The sequence below is a fragment of the Meriones unguiculatus genome, chromosome 11 (genome assembly GCF_030254825.1).
Source record: "Meriones unguiculatus strain TT.TT164.6M chromosome 11, Bangor_MerUng_6.1, whole genome shotgun sequence".
NCBI classification, from domain to species: Eukaryota; Metazoa; Chordata; class Mammalia; order Rodentia; family Muridae; genus Meriones; species Meriones unguiculatus.
Window position 1 is genome coordinate 12481056 of NC_083359.1, and position 17320 is coordinate 12498375.

The window sequence follows — 17320 nt, forward strand, 5'->3', positions numbered from 1 at the left end:
TAGATCTTCAACCTATTTCACACATTTCAAGTTATTTTATTGCATCATTTTAAACCTATTAGATGTCTTTGGAATGTTTGTATGTTACTGTTTCTCATATGTTGGACTGTGTTTCACTAGTGCAGTACTGGGAAGGCTAGTAGTTTTTAATACATGAATACATGAATTTACATGTATTCATTGTAAATCATTGTAAATTTGATATTTCCTGTGTTTTAGCATTGCAAATATACTGTGACACACACGAGACACTCCTTGACACACACACACAGAGACACAGACACATACATACACACACACAGACACGGACACTCAGACACACATCCACATATAGACACAGACATATACACACAGAAAGACACATACAGACATGGACACAGACATACACACACAGACGTATAGACACAGACACAAACACAGACATATACATGGATATGAGAAAGAAAAATATTATAAAATAACTTAAGAAATATTTTTCCAGGGCCAGTAATGAAGCTCTGCGGTGGAGTGTCTGCCTTTCATATGGGAAATCTTGAGTTTGGTTCCCATAACCACAAAAAACTATTACAATTATCTGAGAATAGATGTTTCATATTTTAATCCAACAAGGCTAAAAATCACGAGCCCAGGGGGCCCTGCAGGGACTGATGCACCAACCAAAGACCATGCATGCACCTAGACCTCCTGCTCACATGTAGCCAGTTTGCAGCTCAGTCTCCATGTGGCTTCCAGAGTAAGGGGAGCAGCGGCTGCCTCTGTCATGAACTTGATATCCTGCTCTTTGATCACTTGCCCCTGGCAATTCGTTCTTCCCGGGCCACAGAGGAAATGGATCCTGGCACTTGATAAGCTAGTGGCAGATGGCAGAGGAGGAGAACTCCCCCTTTCAGTGGACTTGGGGGAGGGGGATAGGAGGGAAGAGGGAGAGAGGGTAGGACTGGGGGGAGGTGAAGGAGGGAGCTTCAGTCGGGATCTATAATGAATAAAGTGTAAACAAAAGAAAAGAAAAAAGAGAAAGAAAAGATGTATCTACTTCAGAACTAACTTGCAATTGAAATTTCCTTATGATTGAATAAAATAAAGATGTTTTCAGTGTCTCTTTGGACTCTCATGTCATTCTTGTTTTATGGATTTCCTCTAACTATAGAGCTAATCTCATCACACTGATGTTTCAGAGTCTATAATTAGTGTTTAGGAAAATTCTTCCTACACCTTCACTAAATTATCATTTTCTAAAAGTCAACAAGATGCTTACATGTTACAGAACTCTTACTCATACTTCAAATTTCTTAAGTCATTTTAAGTTTAGAAGTAGCCAGGTAACAAACAAAATCTTATAATGAGCCATTTCATGCCAAAGATATTTTCTCAGGTGAATATAATAATGTGATTTCAAAGAATAAAATGCAAGCTAAATTTGGAGATCAAAAGAATTGCCATTTTTGTACCATGTGCAACGAAACAGAATAATTTCTGCTCTCATTTATTGACTTAATCAAAAAAGAAAAATATAATAATAAACTATTGAATTCCTAGGCTAAATGAAATGATGAACTTTCATGTAATTGATAAATTGAATTCAAATAGGGTCTACCCTGAGTAGGGGTAATATAAGGCGGTTTTGCTACCAATAATGCTACCATATGCTTTTGCAAAATGGAAACAAGGGATAATTGACTTTACATACCTATTTTTGAGACAAGGCCTTGCTATGTAGCTCAGGCTGTCCTGAACCTTGCAGTTCTGCTGCCTCAGCTTCCTGAGTGCTGAGATGGAAAATGCATGTCATTAGATCATTGTTTTTTTTAATTCCTAAATAAATGGAAACTATATAAGATTATCACAGTGGTGCTGCTATATTCAAGGGAAACCAGCATTTTTTTGTGTGTGTGTTTGTTTAAATGACATGAAAACCCAGTTGTGGTATATTCCAAGGACTTTACCATCCAGTCAGGAGTCAGCGTGGGTCAATGGTCTTGTTCATGTGTCTGCAGACTGCACATCTGGAGTGCATCCATGTGGTCACAGTATTTGAGGTCAAACGTATTCTTAGACCAGCAGTTCTCAACCTGTGGGTCACAGTCCCTTTGGGGGTGGCATATCTGACGTCCTACATATCAGATATACACTGTATGATTTATAACAGTAGCAAAATTAGAATTAGAATTAGAATTAGCAATGAAATGATTTTATGGTTGTGGGTCACCACAACATGAGGAAGTGTATCAAAGAGTCACAGCATTAGGAAGGTTGAGGATTTCTGTCTTAGACCAAAAAAGTTACCTGTCAGTATTTTAAAATAGGGGCGTCTTACAGAAAAAAAAAGGTAGTTTAAATAAAGTACTTAACTAGTTACTGTTCTCAATAAAGCTATGCAAAAAAAAAAAAAAAAAAAAACCAACCAAACAAACAAACAAAAAAAAACAAAAAACTTCTGAGCCAGCAAAATGGCTCTGCGTGTAAAGCCCATCCTGCATAAGGTCAGATGACTTGAATTTGATACCCAGAACTCATGTGAAAATGCAACGAGAGAACAGAATGCACAGCATTGTCCTCGGACCTTCACTGTGTGTGCTAATAATAAATAAATAAAATTTAATGACAGAACTGTTGCTAGCCCTAGACAAAAGTGCATGAAGAATTTAAACGATGAAATAGAATACACCCATCTATCTCAGGGTTGGGATATGCCTCACTCTCGAATCTCCTGAAAATTTCTTTGGCACTGTTTGCATAATTTCAAGCTTCTGAGAAACTATATACAATCAAAATTTATACATCTTATAATTTTCCTAGTAAGTACTGAAAATATATAGTCTCGGCAGTCATTAAAAGCACAACTAAGATGATGTGTTAAATTCAGTTCTGAGTTTTCCTTCTGTGGTTCACCAGTTGGACTGTATTGAAGTCAGTCCCAGGGCAGAAGTGCAAACAGAACAGAACTACTATAATCTATAGCCAGCTGGGAGTGGAAAACAGAGCTGGCTCTGTGTCTGGGAAGTACTGATATCTGCCCGGGGTTTGATTCTAAGAAAGAACTTAAAAGAGAAGGGAGAAAACAAATTATATTCACAAAGGATTTTAAAGTGTCTCTAAAATGTGTAACGAGAAAAGCTGTGATGGAGACACTGAGTTGCTACAGCGGAACACAATGCAACAACCCACTTAACCTTTCGTATCACAATAATAGATAGAGCCTAATGTCTTGCTTTGTGGATTTCACAAAAGGTTACAGCAGAGAGTTAAGAGAGAAGACTTATGAGGTTATGGGCTGAGGTGTAGATACACCGGCTTCTCTGTTTTTCAAAAATGTTGTGACTTGTGACACAGTCCCTAAAATTGTGGGAATGGAAAATACTGTAACAAAAACTTGAGAGAACAGCACCTGCCATCCTAAGCATGGAGTCTCCGAGACCAAGCACCCACCTCTGTCAGGAGCAGCTGCCGTGCCAGGCAATACTGATGTCTGTGGCTCGGATCCCACGGATCACCACGGAGCACCCCTTCCACTGCTAGTGCGACATGAAGCACACCTGTCCGCACCCAGGCCACCCCACGGTCAGGCTACAGCATCCTCAGAGGCAACACCGTTAGCAAAGTCCGGCTGAAAATATGCTCATTGTTTATTTGCTCAAAAGCAGTTTTCAAATCCCAGGACGCTTGATCCCCAAAGTAACTGACCCATGGTGGGAACGTCAGGATATGACCAATTGGAAAGAGACCCACTTTTTAAACATAGTTACGTGTGATAGTAAAGTCATGCTCTCACTCCTGGGAATGCATCAGCTGTGTAAACCTGCGCAGTAGGGGCAATCCACGTGTTGAGAAAGATCTGGTCATTACGTGGAGAAGGACACACACATGAGAAGCACTTTGCCTATAAAAGCACTACTCCTTGAAAATGGACATGGTTCAACTGAATAATTACAGCTGAATAATTGTAGCTATATGCTTTGGCACAGTCACCTGAAGGCCTTGACACTGAGGCTAATTATCTGCCAAAATATCCCTGTCCCTGTCTGGTTTATTTACAGAGAGGTTACTGGACAGTGAGTCACAAGCCACAGGTTTATCCAAGGAGTGTCTGCTCCCACCCTGCCTTCTGTGTTTGCAAGCAAAAAACCCGCCTTCGGATTTACGTATAGTTAAGGGGAGGTGTTTGCCAAATGCCTTAACTGCTTTTTTTTTTAAACTACTTTAAATCTATGCTGTTTTACTTAACTAAGCTGTAACTGATGATTGAACATACACCCGTGGGTGTGACCCAGCAGAGATGCGAGAAGTGTGCTTGAGCTGTAGGCTACACAACTATACTGGGATTCTTGAAGCCAGCATGTAGAGATCTTTGAATCTGATATTTAAATAGATTGACACCGGCATCCAGAAGAACAATTAAAAAGTTCTTGCTAGTATTAAAAATACACTGTTTAGTTCGAAGAAACCCGGAACAGAAGATTCTGTTTCTACTACAAAGAAAATGACAAATGTGTACGGTAACAGATATGTTAATTACCCTCACATGGTCAGCACATAGTATGTGCATATATTATGTTGTATCCACAAACAAAAATATTGTTTTGTGCTCATTGTACCAAAGCTTGTCATGTAATTAATTAAGACATTCATAGACCAATAAATACATCTTGTCTTAACCCCAAATCAAGAAAACAATTTCTGAGTCTTAATACTTATTTTATTTTTAAGTGTGTGTATCTTTGTGAGGGCACACACACACACACACACACACACACACACACAAGAGTGAAGCGTCAGTAGAAGCCAGAAGATGGTGGTGGATCCTTTGAAGCTGGAGTTGCAGGCAGTTGTGAGTCGCCTGATGTGGGGGCTGGCAACTGAACTTAGGTCCTCTGCAAGACCAATACCTGCACTTTACTCTTGAGTTGCCTCTCAGGCCCCAGGCGAACTCTCATTATTGACAATAGATGCTAAAATACTGTTTATGGAACTCTAAAGTGATTTCAGAAAATATACTCTTTCTTCGGCTATCACTTGAGATCCTCCAGTATTTATATTATATTATTATATATCATATCATATATTATACATTCAGCCAGCCCAGGAGTATAAGAAAATTTCTGCTTTACTTTTGATTGACACATAGACACAAAGAAGTTCTCCTGTTTATTAGAATTTAAGATATTAGGGTTACTATTAAAAGCACCTGGCTGCCTCTGTTGGAGGTGGAATTCTTTTCTGTAATCAAGCAGTTTTAATCCTGGGTTGTGTCCTGGGGAACTTTCACTGTATCTACCCAGATGGGAACGGTTGATGTAAGAGCGCTGTTGGCAGCGTGATGGTTATTTTAGCAACTTGTTCTGAGAGACGCCGAGATGAGTGAAGCAAACCTCTTGTGTGTCTTGCGCAAACAGCTCTGGCTGAATGGATGGTTTAAACTACAGATGGATTCAGTTTTGAGTGGACTCTCAAGGGCTGGTAGAAACGTGGAGGATGGAGCCTTGTTGGACCTGGTGGGAGCTGTGGAGGGGAGAGCCTGGTAGAGGCAGCACACTACTGTGGGGACCGCCTTTGGAGGCTGTGCCTGATCCCTCGTCCCCAGCTCTGGCTCCTGTCCTGAGCGGGGTGGGTTGTCTCTGCTGCAAATTCCCGCTACTCCCTTGCTAGGGACCTAGAACCAACAGAACCAAAGCGGAGTGTGCAGGCCGTAGCTCGCATGAGGAGGTCAGAGGACAGCGTGAGGGAGTCAGCTCTCTTCCTCTACCACGTGGGGCCTGGCTATTGAGTTCAGGGAACTGTGCCTAACAGCAGGCACCTCTCTACATGCCGAGCCTTCTCTCTGACCCCTGATTATTTGTTTTTAACCAACCACTCACAAGTAATTTGAAGATTGCTTGCCAAGGTTAATGTTTAAAACCTAGAAGTTGCCTCTTTGGGAATCTGCTTCCCTCCCAATTCCCTGACTTTTTTTTGCCTACGCTAGCAATGAGATATATCTAACACAATTCTAATAATTTTCTGTGAGTTTAAAATTGTTCCGTATTACATACTGTACATTCTAATATTGAAGAATTGTGACTAAATTCTTCTATATTAACAATATTTTAAATGAGCATTGTGGAAATAGACATTTCTATCATAAAACAAATAGCTGTTCCTCTTTTCTGCAAACAAAACATTATGAGAATTTAAAACCAGAATTCTGTGTCGAATGGAAGGACCAGGCAGCAACAGTTGATTTGGGAAAGAGGATGAAACCTGGTGACTTTTCAGGAATGGAGTCATTCGGAGACAGGGCCTGGAGCCCATGGTGAGGCCGTGAGGTGGGAGAGTCTTCAAAAGGGAACAGATTTTATTATTATTATTATTATTATTATTATTATTAATAGAACAACAGGGCCTACAAAAGGAGAGAGGGGGATTTTCTTCCAGAAAGGAGCTTCATGAAGAGTGACAGCTTGAAACAGGAGTGAGACAGAGAGATAAAGGTGTCAGAGAGTGGGGAAGCAACAGACAAAAGAGCCTTCAGACAAATTGCCTCAACAGAGACACTAGTCCCATCAGGGGTGATGGGGAGTTTCCCATCACATGGTTTAGCCTGGGAGAGTGTATGTGGCAGAGAAAGGTGGAGCCAGGTCCTGGGGAAGATCATACGTTACAGGGGCAAAACCACAGCACAGAACAGCTTCTTAATTTCAGGTTCTAGAAGGAGCACTGAAGGAGGAGGTGGCCCAATTTCTTCAGGCGGTGGGACATGGCCACCAAAATGACCAGTATCTTAAAGGGTCAGGCCTATGGTCAAACGCTCTGGTCATCAGGCCTGGCACTAGGTTCAAATGCTGACTGGCAAAGAGAGAAAGTGACACAAAATATAGAGAAAAGAAAAGTTCATCTATAGTTTTGCACAAAGCTAGAGAGAAGAAAAATTTCCATGGATTTCTGCCTTGCTCCCAGAATAGCACCTTTTATAGAAAATAAATGATGCAATAGCCAGGACAGGGCCCCAGAGACAGCTCTGCAGGGGGAAAGAACTCGCTCTCTGAAACTGAGGACCAGAGTTCAGTTCCCAGAACCCAGAACTGACTCCCAGAGCTGTCCTTTGTCAGTGCTCTCTCCATGTGCACACCTGTCTTCACACACATGAATTATGCGCACAACAGGGATAATAAGGCCGGGCGGTGGTGGTGCACACCTTTAATCCTAGCACTCAGGAGGCAGAAGCAGGTGGATCTTTGTGAGTTCGAGGCCAGCCTGGTCTGCAAAGCGAGTCCAGAACAGTGAGGGCTACACAAAGAAACCCTCTCTCAACAAACCAATAATAATAATAATAGTAATAATAATAATAATAATAATAATAATGTTACATTAAAAATTTGAAGCCAAGACCTATGCATATGGAGATAATCTTTGTCCTGCAAAATGAGTGCTTTCCCTGCTTCAAGGCCAATCTCTACTCCCAGCTGGAATTTCCTTCGTGAGTCCTAATTCTTATGGCCCATCTTTGTTTATTCCAGATTTAATACAGGAGAATCTTAAGTCCCCAAAGTAACATAACCCATCTACTGATGCACAGTTTAAAAGCCAAGAGTCAGTAGTCTAAGTTTTCTGGTCTTCAATACAGTAGAATTTTTCTCCACTTGCAGGAATATAAAGTGAAGATTCAGGGCTCAGCTTCTTCAACTTTGATAGATAAACTTCTGATTAATTCCCAGACAAAAATTGACCCTCTAAATCCCTTTAAATATTAGCTTCATTACGGTTAGAGTTAGGTAAAATTACTTTTGTAATTTTACTCTTTTAAGCATTCTTTAAAAATATTTTATTTTGTGTGTGTGTGTGTGTGTGTGTGTGTGTGTGTGAGTGCAGTGTCCTCGGAAGCCAGAAGAGAATATAAGGCCCGTGGAGCTGAAGTTACAGGTAGTTGTGTGCCCGACCTGTGTGCTGGGAGCTGAACTAAACAGGCATCCTCACTGATTCATGTCTCCTCTGTCTGGAAAGGAGAGAGCAGCCTCTTGGCGCTGGGAGCTGGCCACTGCTGGCTTCATCCCTGCCCCCTTTCAGCATCTTCTTCAGCTATCCTACATCCTTAGGAGCCTTTTGTCTGCTCTGGCTGAGCATGTGAATAGCATTTCATTCCTATGAAATGTAATTGTGCTGGAGAAAACGGAGGCTTCTAACTTTCCCATCATAGAATCTTCTATATTTACAAGTGTCAGAGACACTGTGCTATGTAACTATCCTAGGAAGGGTCACATTCCCCATGGCCTAGTGCTTAATAATTCCTTTATTAAGAAGGAATTAGTCTCTATTTTTATTTCTACCCACCTGTTTTGGTCTGATTCTTTGCTGGAGGCCCCAAGTGAAATGTTTACAATATAAAAGGCCTCTAGACACGGACAGCAGTGGAGTGAGCAGGCACTAAGTTTTTCTGTTTATCAACCTTAGATATTATATAAATTATCATTGTGTTGAATGTTTAGGTATATTCCATTTCCTATGAATTGTATTTCAGGGTACTGAAAAGGGCCATTCAAGACATCAATACCATGGTACCACTGAGCTGGCAAAACTCTATGCTTTTGCTTTTTTAGGTACACAAGCTGGAAGAGAACACAGTCTTTCTGGTGCTTTTACAGAACACTGATCTTTATATCCACCCAGACCACCTTGGGATGGAACCTTCAGTCCACAAGTCCATTTGCGAAAGTCCATTGCAAACCCCCACCCCTTTTTTTTTTCACCAATATCCATCATCCCAAATGTCTCCTCAAGGCTCCCATGACTTCCTTGTTCCGCAGGCTGTAGATAAATGGATTCAGAACAGGGGTGACAATTGAGTACAGCACAGCCACCACCTTGTCCCTCCCAGAAGAATGCAAGGAGTGTGGCTGGGTGTAGGTGGAGAGAGTGGTGGCATAGAACAGGCTGGCCACGGTCAGGTGGGATGAGCAGGTGGACACAGCTCTACCCTGTCCCTTCCCTGAACCCATCTGGAAAACGACAACCAACACCCGAGCATAGGAAGCTAGGATGGCCAGGAAGGGTAGCAGCAGAATGACAAGGCCACTCATGAGGACTGTGTGCTCATATTGGGATGTGTCTTCACACACCAGCGGCAGGAGAGATGGAACCTCACAGAAAAAGTGGTCAACAATCCTAGCTCCACAGAATGGAAGTTGGAACACGTACAGAGTGTGCACCAAAGCATTGATGGAGCTGCTGCTCCAGGCACAGGAGACCATGGAGCAGCACATCTTCCTGCTCATGAGCACTGGGTAGTGCAGGGGCCGGCAGATGGCTATATACCTGTCATAGGACATGAAGCCCAGCAGGAGGGCTTCAGAGCCTCCCAGGCTCAGAAACACAAAGGCTTGGATCTCACAGCCCAGAAAGGAAATGGTCTTGGTGTCTGACAGGAAGTTGGCTGCCACCTTGGGCACAGTGGTGGAGATGTACATGATGTCGATGATGGAGAGCTGGCTGAGGAGGAAGTACATGGGGGTGTGGAGTTTTGTGTCCAGCCTGATGAGATGGACCAGTGTGATGTTGCCAGTCAGAGCTACTGCAAAGAGGATGATGATGACTGTGAAGAGGAAGTTGTCCACCTGGCCATAGTGGAAAAGACCAGCCAAGGTGAAGTCTGTGCCCCAGCTGTGGTTTCCTGTCTCCATGGCTTAGGCTGAACCATCAAAGCAGATGCAATCTGGAAAGGGCATGGTCTGATGAGGGCTGCCCTTGGGGAGATAGGAAATGACAATTATGACATGGGATAGATTTCTGGAATAGCTTTAGAGCAGGCTCTCTTCTATCCCATATATTAAACTTTCATAGATTGAAAAATGCCCCTTTTGGTTATTTTTATTTCTTCTAATTTTTCACAACAGATAATAGTTGCACATATTAATGTAAGATTTCTCTGTTTCAAAGGGCGCATGCAGAATGCATGAATTACATCAGGGGAATCCCCTTCCTTTCTCCTGATCATTTCTCATATTTGAAGTCTGCAGGCTCTTCCCTCTCAAGATTTTTGTAAGTCACAATGAGGAAATAGAAATACAGTTTCTCAGGGTTTCAAAGTTAAAATGCAAACAAGTTAATTTGTTTATCTGCTTTGTTTTCAAAAATTGTATTCCTATCAGTAGATTCTCTACCGTGAGGCACTGGAATTTATGTTCATGGCAGTGAAAACATCCTCCTCGTTCTCTCACATTTGTGACTTAGTATGGCAGAGTTGATCAAACATAACATAATTTTTAGTGATTCTTTATTTCATCTCTCGATTTTAATCATTAGTAAGAATTGAGGCTTTTGTAATATCTGCATAGAATTTTGTAATTCTTATGAGTTAAAGTTAACTTATTCCTGTAAAATTAACATGGGGAAAAAGGTACAATGACATAAGAAATAAAGTGGTTGTAGTTGGAAAGATGGCTCAGCAGTTAAGAGCACTGGCTGTGCTTTCAGAAGACCCAGGTTCAAGTCCCATCACAGACATAACTGTCTAGGACTCCTGTTCCTGGGGAATCTAATACTTTATTCTGGCTTCCATGGGTACTAGGTACACAGACAGTGCACAGACATACACACAAGCCAAATTATTACACATAAAATAAAATAAAATTAAATAATCGATTGATTTGACTTAGTTTTTTTTTAATTCTTTGAGTTACTGTGCACAGATCATTAAATCAAAGCTATAAAGCTGAAATTTTTGTTGTGGGCTGACACAAGCCTGGCTTTTCCATATTTGCTTGGAGAATGATGTCCTGGTAACAAACGGTTCTAAAAACCTGGTGGAATAGTCTGAAATAGTCTTGTTTCTTGGCATTTCTTTGACTTTGACTATCTGACCAAAGACAGTAATCATTCTTGAAACACAAAAATAATGAAAGCATTATTTTTCTGAAACATTTTACTGTTTTGAGCATTGAAAAGTGAGGAAAAAAAACCTTGTAAGCAAGAAACAGCCCAATGGAATAAGTTGGAATTATTAGAGTACCAGAATTTATCACACCTTTTTTTTGTTGTAGCCTAAAACTCTTCACATTATCAATGCACACCTAATTTGATGTAGGCTATATTTTAATATGATTATAGTAAAAACAACTTATGATTTACATTGACTAGACCATACAGCCTGGATCTAACATAGACAGCCTCTGTAGGAGCAGATTGTCTTGTTAGTAATGGACCTCAACTTCAAGGTTACAAATTTCACAGTGTGATGTAAAAACTCACCAAAATTCAGAAAGAAAAATTCAGGCTAAAGGAATGTGAAAGTATTGACAAGAGGGTAACATGGAAAATTTCACTACACTATTTTAAGGAAGAGAGAAAGAGAGAGAGAGAGAGAGAGAGAGAGAGAGAGAGAGAGAGTACAGCTGTGAGAGAATTCCATCTTGAAATACACACACTATGTAAAATAGATTGTGTGCATTATGATGTCATAGTATAGTAGCAAGCTGTTATAAAAAGCAAAGAGAAATACCCAGTGCTTAGGCATAGTTGGTCAACACAAGTTGGGTTCAACTTTTGTGTGTGTGTGTGTTGCTGGGGTTCTAACTCAGTGCATTGGACATGCTAGCCAAACGCTGTACCACTTTGCTGCATTGGACCTTTTTTTTCTCATACAAGGTCTTGTTCTGTGATGCAGGCTGGATTGGATCTTGGTGTGTAACCTACACATACCTTGACCCTGCAGTCCTCTTGCCCCTGCTGGCTGAGTGCTCTGATAGGACACCCAAACCGTGATGCCGTGCGTGCTCTGACCTTGAGTCATCAGAAATGCTAGTCACACTCAGAGCCCAGGCGGCGGTGTGTGCCCTAAAGTCTCTGCATCTGTTGAAACCCTTCCCTTTCTTTCACCACAAACGAGGGCAGAATTTTGTACAGTGTGTTGGAAGTCACCTTGTCAGGTTTCTCCAGCTGCGAAGGCCAAGCACAGTCCCTGTAAGCAGCAGCAGCGGCAGCAGCAGCAGCAGCAGCAGCAGCGGATCCTGAAAGCTCCCTTCCAGATGCTGAGATTTGAACTTTAGGCCATGCCAAACACGACATGTTTCAGAAGCAGGTCTTTCCCTTTTGTAGGACAGAATGTCCCGAGAAGCCCAGAGCAGCAGGCACACGCAGACCTCCTCCTAATGGGTTCCTGTCACAATCACCTCCTTTACCTGTTTGACACAAGTTTGCGTAGCTCATGCTGGGTTTGCGATACCACGCAGCCAAGCATAAAATCATGAACTTGTTATCCTCCTGCCTCTGCCTCCCAGGTGTGAGGATTCCGAGTGCGCGCCATCATAGCCATGTTATGAAATGCTGCACGTCAAACCCCAGGCTGCTGCAGGGTACGCTAACACTGTTCCAGCTGAATGAAATCCCCAGTCCTACCTGGGTCACTTGAAATCCACACAGAATATGTTCGTCGCCTTCAATTTGGCATGTGTCAAGTTCACACATTATACCTCGGTGGTTAGTAAAGAGAAATGATACTGAATTAGACAAACACTCGGAAGCAGCGTCTACCACCACACTCACTACCTCGTGAAGCACATTGCTGTGTCCTGCCTCCTGGGCCTGGGCTGGCGATGCAGGTTCACCTGTGAGGTCTCGGCTGAGGCCGGCAGCGTGAATGCAGCCACACACAGTCCTGCCCATTTGAACTGCACCGCTGTCCAATCCCAGAACTTAGAGAGAGAGAGAGAGAGAGAGAGAGAGAGAGAGACATAGGGTGACAGAGAGAGGAGAGATAAAGAGAGTGAGAGAGGAGAGAGGGAGAAAAAGAGGTGGCTGGGCATTTTTCCTGGCCATCATAGGTTCAGCAAGGGGTTCACTGTCAACAAAATGAGCAGCAGCTTGGAGGTGTCTCCACTGCAGTGGCGTCTCTCCTCACAGCCTCACCATTCACACAGGCCTGTAGACTGGCCTGCGTGCTTAGTATGAGTTCTGAATACCGATTCTCCAGGCATTCTACCAATGAATGGCTTTTTTTTTGGGGGGGAGGGGTAATTATTTTTTATTAATTTTTAATTTTTTTATACTAATCACAGTTTATTCACTTTGTTTCCCAGATGTAGCTCCCTCCCTCATTTCCTCCCAATCTTTCCCTCCCTCCCTCCCTCATCTCCTCCCATGCCCCTCTCCAAGTCTACTGATAGGGAGGTCTTCCCCCTCTTCCCTCTGACCCTAGCCTATCAGGTCTCATCAGGACTGGCTGCATTGTTCTCTTCTGTGGCCTGGCAAGGTTGCTCCCGCCTCAGGGGGAGGTGATCAAAAAGCCAGCCACTGAGCTCATGTCAGAAACAGTCCCTGTTCCCCTTACTAGAGTACCCACTTGGATACTGAGCTGCCATGGGCTGCATATGAGCAGGGGTTCTAGGTTATATCCATGAATGGTCCTTGGTTGGAGTGTCAGTTTCAGAAGAGGCCCCTTTGTCCAGCTGTTGCTCTCCTTGTGGAGCTCCTGTCCTCACCAGGTCTTACTATCTCCCCCTTCTTTCCTAAGATTCCCTGTACTCTGCCCAAAGTTTGGTTATGAGCCTCAGCATCTGCTTTGATACACTGCTGGGTAGAGTCTTTCAGAGGCCCTCTGTGGTAGGCTCCTGTCCTGTTTCCTGTTTTCTCCTTCTTGCAAAGTCCATCCCGTTTTTCTTTCTGAGTGAGGATTGATCATCTTACCCAGGGTCCTCCTTCTTGCTTAGCTTCTTTAGGTATACAGATTTTGATACATTTAACCTCTATTATATGTCTAATATACAGTTATAAATGAGTATATACTGTGTGTGTCCTTCTGCTTCTGGGATACCTCACTCAGGATGATCTTTTCTAGATCCAACCATTTGCCTGCAAATTTCATGATTTCCTTGTTTTTAATTGCTGAGTAGTATTCCATTCTTAACCATGGGAAGTAACAAATCAAGGCACCCAGGACCTGGACAAGCGTGTGGAACTAGAACCAAGGATGTGGGAATAGCTATTTGCTCACTAGGAAAGTGAAAAAAAAAAAAAAAAAAAGGTCAAAAGAAGAATTAAATGTACCACATAATATACAAATATTTATTCTACCCAGTGAATTAAAATCTTGCTCTTTTCCAAACAGATTCTCCTGCATATCAGTAACATTGTGGAATGTAATTATATGATAACTAGTTTTAAAACTTGAGGTCGAAACAAGAAAGAGATGTGCTTCTATCCCCTAGGAAAGAACGCTGTGATTCCACCAGGCTCTGCTCCCTCAGGTGGAGAATTCACTGGACTATACCATGCCTGCCCTCCAATGCTGGTACACTGAGCCCCAGCCCTTGTCCTTAAGACTGTCAGATGGTTACACTCTTCAGAGCCCTGAGAAGCTCTGTGCACACACCTGAGAATGCGGATCTTTAAAAGCAATACCTAGGAATGCTTCTAGCCTGGGATGAATCGAAATAAGAAGAAGAACCTGAGAGAAAAGTATGCAGCTCACTGTACAGAACCATGCCCGTCAGACATACCTGAACCAGCAGGCAGCATTAGTTGTGTCTTCCCAGCAATTCTCAGTCAGTTCTGCTTCACTTCAACATGTCCCTGGCAGGACAGCTCCTTGACGGGTGAAGGAATGTGCTAGGAAACAACCTTTTGGTCTCCACCAACCTGGGCCTCGAACATGGCAGGTAATGAAGGGCCCTTTCCTGCAGATTTCTAGGTCTATGGGTCGTCTGTCATTTCCTGGGATAGCTCATTCACTAATAACTCAGCTGGGGTACAAACAACCTCTTCGTTGCAGATAAACCTTCTTCTTAGGACGTTTACAGGGAAACAGACCAGCAAAGGCAAACAAAGACCTTACTGACAGTTCCCCCCACTGAGAGCTGGGCACCAGAGAATGCAGCTATGCTTTCCTCGGTGACCTTTCAAATGAGATTATGGTATTTGTGATCATTTTTACCAAAGAGACTCCAGAAAGGAAAGAGGCTTGCCCTGAAGTTTGTAGACACCTGAGCAGTCTTCTGAAGAAATTAGGCTAACAACTGTGGCCTCTAATCTCAACCATATTTTAGGAGCTGTGACTACTCTATGAATTTGGAAGCTGATGCTTTTGCCTTATCTAAATAAACCTTCAGTCAGCACTAAAAAAGTTCAGTGGAAAGTAGGGTTTAAATAAAGACACGGTCATTTTTTTTTCCTCTGGCTTTGCATGTCTCCAATGATCTGGCTACCTAATGAAGGTTGGAACTCACAGGGTGTCTGTCTCAGTCCTTCTGGGAAAACTGGTCTCCTGTCCACAATTAAACACACTGTGTACTAAAGAGTTGTTTCATTGGAGGTGGTGTCTGCGTTTCAGTTCAGAAAAGCCTTTGAAATAGAATTCATAGCGAATGCTCAAAATGCTTGTTCTTATTAGAAACAGTTGGAATTGAAAGTTTAAAACTTTTCTGGTCTTGATGTGCATGTGAGATACAACTGCTCGTAGGTAACAAACAGAAATGCCTAGTAGATCTTTGGAAAACAGCACAAAACAACAAGATGCTATTTTAGGAGTTGAATAATCAAGGCTTTGGTATGCTTCAGATGTTATATCTATCCCTGAAAACCATCTTTTTTTTAAAAAAAGATTTTCCAAGCTTTTTTTTAATTTAATTTTTTTCACAATTTATTCATTATATATCCTGGTTGAGGCCCCTGTCTCCTGTCCCACCCTATCTCCCCCTCCCTTAACCCCTTCCCCAAGTCCACTGAAAGGGGGAGTTCTCCTCCTCTGCCATCTGCCCATAGCTAATCAAGTCTCATCAGGACTGCCTGGATCCTCTTCCTCTGTGGCCAACATCCTTAGTCACCCGGAATGTGCAAATCAGAATAACTCTGAGATTCCATCTTACTGATCAGAACGGCTAAGATCAAAATCTCAAGTGACAACACATGCTGGAGAAGATGTGGAGAGAGGGGAACCCTTCTCCATTGCTGGTCGGAGTGCAAACTTGTACAACCACTTTGGAAATCAATCTGGTACTTTCTCAAAAACTTGGAAATAGCTATATACCCAAAAGATGCCCCACCATTCAACAAGGACATTTGCTCAGCTATGTTCATAGCAGCTTTATTTGTAGTAGCCAGAATCTGGAAACAACCTAGATGTCCCTCAACAGAGGAATGGATACAGGAATTGTGGCACATTTACGCAATAGACTACTACTCAACTATTAAAACTAAGGAAATCATGAAATTTGCAGGCAAATGGTGGGAACTAGAAAAGATCATCCTGAGTGAGGTAACCTAGGAACAGAAAGACAGGCATGGTATATGCTCACTTTTAAGTGGATATTAGCCGTATGATATAGGATTGCCATATTAAAACTACAGACATAAAGAAGCTAAACAACAAGGAGGACCCTAGGAAAGATGCTTAAATCTCATTCAGAATGGCAAACAGGATAGACAACAGAAGTGGTGGAAGAGAGGAAACAGGATGGGAGCGTACTATAGAGGGTACTCTGAAATGCTCCACCCAACAGGGGATCGAAACAGATGCTGAGACTCACAGCCAAACTTTGTGCAGATTGCAGGGAGTCTTATGGAAGAAGAGATGAAGCTAGAAAGACATGGAGGGAACAGTAGCCCCACAAGGAGACCAACAAAACTAAAAAATCTGAGCCCATGGGGTCCTGCATAGACTGATGCATCAACCAAGGACCATGCATGGAGAGGACCTAGACCTCCTTCTCAGATGTAGGCAATTGGCAGCCCAGTCTCCATGTGTGTTCCCGAGTAAGGGGAGCAGGGGCTGCCTCTGTCATGAACTTGGTTGCCTGAAAACCATCTCGATGACTGAAGTAGACTCATACATCCCAAAGTCTCAGGGACAGTCAAATTTGCTAATAGTTCATTACATCCCATAGAGAAGAAATTAGTTTGTTTCCAAGAGCCCACTTAATCTCTTCCTCCTGCAGCAAAGCTTATTTAACTCAAGGGAATTTCAGGGAGATTGAATAGAATGAATTTCCTTGCACACTGAGGTGACATCAGTGACCCTTTGCTCAAGTGGAAAATGAGAAAGAGGGGCCTGGGTAGTGTGATGACTGGAGTTGGGGTGCTGAACCCTGATATGGGTTCAGTCTACCTCATAGGCATCTGGCTCCTATGTTCCTAAAAAATGCACACGATTTTAATCTTTCCTTTACTATAAGATATGCTATTAGTTGGACTCTTTTTCTCCTCAGTTTCCATACAGCACTTTATAACAGTGTCCATTGCAAGAATCCTCATTTTCAGTGAATGCTAACCAAGAGTTTGGGTAGGAAATCTATGCTGACGATATTTCTAGACTGTGAAAAGGCACATATATCGTTTTGTATCTTATCTTAAGGAGCAGAGACCA

The 17320-nt window shown here is 42.4% G+C and overlaps 1 protein-coding gene across 1 annotated transcript; it reads right to left on the reverse strand.

The window, feature by feature from the left end:
- Window positions 1-8717: 8717 nt before the first annotated feature.
- On the reverse strand, window positions 8718-9694 carry LOC110552184 (olfactory receptor 2AK2-like). The gene has a single exon (XM_021643302.2). The coding sequence runs from the start codon at window positions 9645-9647 to the stop codon at window positions 8727-8729; it is 921 nt and encodes a 306-aa protein (XP_021498977.2). The 5' UTR covers window positions 9648-9694; the 3' UTR covers window positions 8718-8726.
- Between the last annotated feature and the right edge of the window lie 7626 nt (window positions 9695-17320).